This window comes from Charadrius vociferus, unplaced genomic scaffold, assembly GCF_000708025.1.
Source record: "Charadrius vociferus isolate BGI_N301 unplaced genomic scaffold, ASM70802v2 scaffold217, whole genome shotgun sequence".
Taxonomy (NCBI): domain Eukaryota; kingdom Metazoa; phylum Chordata; class Aves; order Charadriiformes; family Charadriidae; genus Charadrius; species Charadrius vociferus.
This window is the reverse complement of record NW_009649190.1, coordinates 50,875-56,874: the sequence shown is the minus strand read 5'-3', so window position 1 is coordinate 56,874 and position 6,000 is coordinate 50,875. Positions and strand designations below refer to the sequence as shown.

Genomic DNA, 6,000 nt, shown 5'->3' with positions numbered 1-6,000 from the left:
TGAACCTGAGCTCTTTGCAGGGAAGAAAAGCTGTCTCTGCTGTTATTTTTCTTTAAATACATACACATAATCTTCATGATGTCTGTAAAAAATGCTTCCCCCAACCCCTTTGTCTCTCACAAGCAGTGTTTGTCTGCAGTGATTAACACAATAGGAAATTTATCCCAGAGCATCCTTACTCCCAGCAGATCTTCTGACTTGCCAGTCATCAGCTGCCTCTACTCCACTAGCCTGCCTGCAAACGGCATTTGCCCATGCTACAGTGGCAAACAGGCACAATATTGTGGTAACTGCACATCATTCAGCTGCATTCGCTCACTTAAAGCAGCACAGAGGCCTTCTCATGATTTCCCAGCCTAGAACTAAATGCGTGGTGCATCCCCAAACTCCACTCTGCTGCCCGCGGGCACCACAGGTGACCTCACCACCAGCTGGGACTCCACTGAAGTTGGCAGGTAAAGCACAACCCCAAAAGGCTGCTGGATCCTAACTGTAATGAGATGCAAGAGGACTTTGCGATCCAGTTAGGCTGACGCCCACACGGTTACAGAAATACCTCTGTGTTTTTCTAAACAGGGCTTCAGAGATTTATTCTCTTTCCTGAATTACGGTATGTCTACACTGGCTTATGCAAAGTTGTCCCGCCAGACAGACGCCAGCTCCAAACTTAAATCCATGTGACTGTGTTGTGTGCTCAGGATGAACCCAGCTTAACAAATCAGTCTGGATCCTAAATCTTTTTGTTGTTGCTGTTCATTTGCCTTGAGTGCCTTGAAATTTGGAAGAGAGGCTGAAGGAGAAAGAAAGCACGGATGCTCAGAATGGCATAACCCGGTACCCTCACTCTCCAAGCTCCAGCGCTTCTTTTTAATTTTTGTGTTAGCTTGGAAAGGATGGAGGGAGATCCATCCTTGCTCTGAATGTGTGCCTTGAGTCTACGTCTTCCTTTTGTTCCTTCTCTCTTCTAGCAGAGAAGATCTTTGGTGTAAGATCTACAAAAACCTCATCAGCTTCGCTAAGAATGAGCCCTTCGTTTTTAAGATTCTTCGTGGCTAAAGTACAAGAGCTAAAGAGTGTCTGTTTGTTCATGAAGAATTGCTTTTGACAGGATTATGATGGACACTGTGACACATAACCTTTGTCCCTGTGAACTGAGATGAATGATACAATACACATCAGTATTCACCTAAAAATGGGGAAGACAACTCTTTGAATGTCTGCAAAATAGCGTTCTCCTTCAGATAAATCCCATATCATCATAGCCTGAGTGCTGTCAAAAGCCATTAAGAATTTTGCCCCAAGAACCACAAAGCCATGCTTTCTCTTTTAAACAATTTCTTAACCCTTTTATGTAATGAATATACAATACATTGAAGATACTAGACTTTATTTAACTGTCTTTTAAACCTAAATACTCTACTCTAAGCATTCTATCCACATTTTTTGTTCAACTAGACATGTTTTAATATACTCCTTTGGAAAACTAACTGTATCTGCATAGTGAACATATTTGTTCATTAAGTAAATGTAATACTTTTGACTCGCCTTTTTGAACAATTTATTTGCTTTAATGTTTCTTCTCTAAGTTTTTTATTGCCTTTACTAGAATAAAAAAATAATTTTCTGCTGTCAAGCTCTTGAGTACATATATATTTTCATCATGTGATTTTCCAGTTAAACTATGACTCTTTTGAAAGAGAAAGGAACAGAGACCGTACAACAGCTAGATTGTGCAAACGCAAAGTTAACTGGGCACATGTCCAATTATAAATCAAAGCCAAAACAAGGGGAATTTTGAAGAGGAAAGAATGCATAGGTCAAAGTGGAAAAAAGTCTTAGTCATGAGAAAATATTTTCTACTTAAACTAAAATAGTTTTGATATTAAAATGATAATGAGGGCAAAACCCAGAAAGAATGAAAGCTGGTTTAATCATGCAAGAAAACACAGAGTACTTCCCCTATTTCCTTCAGTGAGACAAATATTGACTTTTCTGTAGACTGGGTCAAGGAAGGGGAATGAAAAGAGAGGGATGCTATTATTTGCTTTGTTCACTAATATTAAGTTATTGATTTACCAGCTACAGCAGAAGCACTGCAGAGGAGAGCAGTGTCTGCATGGCAGAATACGTAGAAAAATAAGAAGTGAAGCTTTTTTGCAAAACCAGGAAATCACTGAAATCATTTTAATCAGTGCTTCTCCTTTCTTGACAGGCCCGAGATGAATATCAGAAAATTCTTTCTGCTAATGAGTTGAACTATTCTGACAGTGACCCAGATCAGCATCCTCAAGGAGCACTAAGTAAACTGAGGTTTTAAAGCTGAGATGCATTCCTTGTCTTGTTACTGCCTCTTAGTCTCTCTGTATCCATCCCGATAAGCATCAAGCTGCAATTTGACAGCATTAGATATGGTAACTGGCTGGCATACTCTGAAACCAGCACAGTCCTTTTGGCAACGCATTTTAGTACAAGCTGCCTGGAAGGTCCGTTTCCCAAGCTGAGTCACTTCCCTGCTGCAGCATGCCAGACACAGCACTTGGGGGAAAAAACCCCCGAAGAATCTGATTTTGTATGTATAAGACAGCAAAAAGATGATCCATTTAAACATCCCTGTATTTGTCCAGCTATTTGGTTTAGTTTGTCAAGCAAACACAAGCTCAGATCCTATAGCTCAGTGGGGACTCTGAGGGCATTTCCTTAGCATATGGTGGTGGAACAAAAGCTGGTAGACAATACCACCGCCGCGCTCTGTTTTATTGTTAGGGAGCACCCGAGCTCCCTCAACTTCTTCTGAAAACAGAAATGGTCCAAAATGTTTGCTGGTAAAATGCTACTGGTGTCTGATAATAGCTAGACTTTCAAAAGGGGGCTTTTTGTCATTTAAAAATGGATACACTTTAAGATAAAGACAATCAATATGAAGTACTCTTTTTCTGAACAAAAAAAAAGAAAACTGAATCTGGGCAAAAAGAGCTAAAATGCCAATCAAGTACTGTAGTGAGTAGCAAAACCGTTATTTGGATTAAGTGCCTGTGTAAAAGCATATGAAGAATGCAGTCAAGGGAACTTAAAGTAGAAAGTAAAATGTTTTTTTCAAGACTTTTCTCAGAGTTAGTATAGATGGGTGTGTGAAAACCCCATCGCAGCAAAGAATAAAATGTGAGGCATCAAACCAGAACTTTTTAGCTGAAAATAATAGGAAGCTGTGCTTACCTTAAAATTGTGTGCTTTTTCATAGTTGAAATGGTTGTCGTTTTGAGTTAAGGCTGCTCTTCTAACCAAGGAGGTGATCTGTGAATAGGCAAAGAGTTTCAGAGGTTGCCACAAAAGTGCCCCCTTGACTCCCACCTTCACCCCCAGGGCCACAGCCAGGAGCTCTTGGCGCTTCCTTCCTCGCTTCGACTTGTGAACAACGGCACAGTTTTTCTCATTTTCCAGCCACAGATCCTCCGAGAACATCGCGCTGGGATCCCAAATCTTTTCCCTGTCTTCCTCGGCGCTCGGGAGCCTGACTGTAGTCAGTACGGTACAGTTTGTCCAACTGCTTCTGATGTTAGACAGCAGATTTGAAGCAGCTGCAGCCCATTCTGCCGAGACCTCTGGCATGTGACTTGAATGGGCCGTCTTGTGGGACGGAAGGAGCTTCTGCATCTGAATAAGTAACGGCCTGTGCCGTGCGATTTCTTAAGGCAGATGTGTGCCTCAAACAATAGCCCGAATTCATACACTGAGCGACCTTCCCCCCCACCCTCCCCGAGCGGTGGTCTCCAGCTAGGTGCTGCCGAAATACTGGCTGGGGTTGGGGAGGGGGGACACAGCGCTACAGCTTCGTACCCAAACGCATTTCCAGGGACAGATCGCTTCAACTCCTCCGCGTGTTAAAAATGAACAAACAAACAAAAAGCCCCGGGAAAGCCCACACAACCGAATCCGATGCTGCATCCAATTACATTCAGACTCGGAGACTTATCAGCCAGCAGCCTGCATGCCAGCAGATTAAGACCTTAAAACCATGATGATTGTTTAATCTTACAGGGCTAAAAATCTCTTTTTTTTTCTTTTTTTTTTTCCCTATCCTGCACAAAGGGAAAAATCCAGCAGCAGTCCAAGCATTAATAGCACTTTTATGCCATGTTTTAAACCGGAGCATTTTGTCAGCGTGCACTCAGTAGCACGGAGCTAGCTCACTGTCGGGGGAAGTTGAAAGCCCAGCTGGGAGGATGCAGGTGAGGAATCCCCCCCCCGAGCCTCGTGCACTGCTCCAGTGAAGGCAGGGGAGCTTCATGCGGATGTAGGAAGCCCGCACGCACAGCCCTGTTTGCAGAACAGGGTCTGCAAGGTAGCAAGAGCAGTCGTCCTTCGCTCTGGTTACATGCATCTATAGATTTGAAGGGGGGAAGTGATTTCTAGTCGAAGCCCAGGGACAGGAGGGATCTGGAGCCTGACCAGTCTGCAGTACAGCGTGCAGTGTGACTTTGGGCACCTGATTCACTTCTTCACAGGCAGACAGTTCCCCGTCTCAGGACACAGATGTGTGACACCGAGCATCCCCTGGGAAGCAGGTTCAGTGCCCCCTCCCCACTGGCTTCCCTCCCTCCAGCTCCCCTCTCCTGCTCCCTAAGTATGTCCATCTCCACCTGTAAGAGGAGGACATGAGTTACCTGCTCGGCAGAGCAGTGTCGAGATTTAATTTTAGAAGGTGTGTCCAACACTTGAGATGCTGCGACAGAGAAAAGCGGGGGGATACCATCACTACTGGGAAAACCGCCTCTATGAACTAGAGACACTAAAGACCACATCAGCCTTTTACAGTCTGCCCCACTTCAACTTACCCAGAAAACATGCAAAATTAAAGTATTTAATTCACTCGTATTAACTTGTGAAGTTAACTTACCTTTTTTTTTTTTTTTCCCAGTCTGCTTTTACCTCAGGCTGAAAAATCAGAAGGTTCATCTAATTCACTTACTAAAGCCTCCACCATATAGACTGCCTGCTCTTAGTAAAAGCAATGCTCTCCTGATTTGAAAGCCCGTGGGGACAGATGGTCGGCCGTCAGTAGCATCAGGCCGTGCAATTTCAGATAGTGCCCTACTTAGGGTTTGCAACAAGTTGTGCAACCTGCAAAATGAGCTTCTCAGTTATAAAACGATGCACCTATTTCTATCTATAGCATAACTAATCCCTTTCTTTTCCAGGTAGCTCACAGCACCTCTTTTTACGTGCTCCCATACTCCAAAGCTTCTGCTCCTCGGTAGGGAGGATTCCCACACAATCCCATTTCTCCCTGAGCAGTTGCTGCCTGCCCAGCCTTCCCCCAGGCTCAGCACCGTTATCTGACCACTGGTGACAACTGGCTGTGATGCATGTATGAACATTGCTCTGCCTGGAGGAAATCCCTGCTGCTCTTCCATATGTCCTCCCGCTAGTGAGTCCCGATTTCTGCTCACTCAGGACCTTTATCTGTTTTCCAACAGATAAAGACAGACTATACCTCCCCAGCTTTCTCTCAACTTCAAGAGATGAGGAGCACTGGTTTTAGGGACATCCCTGACCCCACCAGCGGCAATAGTTTGGGCCATCGGGAAGGAAACTTAGGAGCAGCTTGAAGTTCCTACCAAATTCCAGTTTCTTTCCTCACTACCATTTTAAATGTATTTACATTTATCTGTATCAAAAATCCCAAATTAGCTCTAAGTTGCTAGACACCTCCGGAGCCACAGCATCTAAATCCCCATATACACACATAAGCTACTTTCTCTCTTGACTTCCAGCATAACAGATCTAAAGTCAGAGAGAGGTCGGTTTCCTAATAATGTTCTAATATTTGTATTTATGTCACTAGACTGATAAAAATCCCATTATATAACCAATATTTTTTACATAACCTGGCAGATTTGATACGCAAGCTACAGGCTTATGATGACACATCTTGGAATTTCTATTTATTAAACTATTTTGGGAATATCAGAGTGTCATCCTGGGATCAGACATACAGTACTA

The 6,000-nt window shown here is 43.6% G+C and overlaps 1 protein-coding gene across 8 annotated transcripts in view; it reads right to left on the bottom strand.

Moving 5' to 3' along the window:
• CHN2 (chimerin 2) overlaps positions 1-6,000 on the bottom strand; it is a 74,643-nt gene that overhangs the window by 21,201 nt on the left and 47,442 nt on the right. For 2 of the 8 annotated variants that reach the window (XM_009888904.1, XM_009888906.1), the window contains exon 1: positions 3,214-3,647. In XM_009888904.1, the coding sequence (XP_009887206.1) occupies positions 3,214-3,606 (393 nt within the window). In that variant the 5' untranslated portion in view covers positions 3,607-3,647. Of the gene's footprint in view, positions 1-3,213; positions 3,652-6,000 lie in introns of those variants that run through there. The other 6 variants (XM_009888908.1, XM_009888910.1, XM_009888907.1 and 3 more) reach the window with 4 other exon arrangements.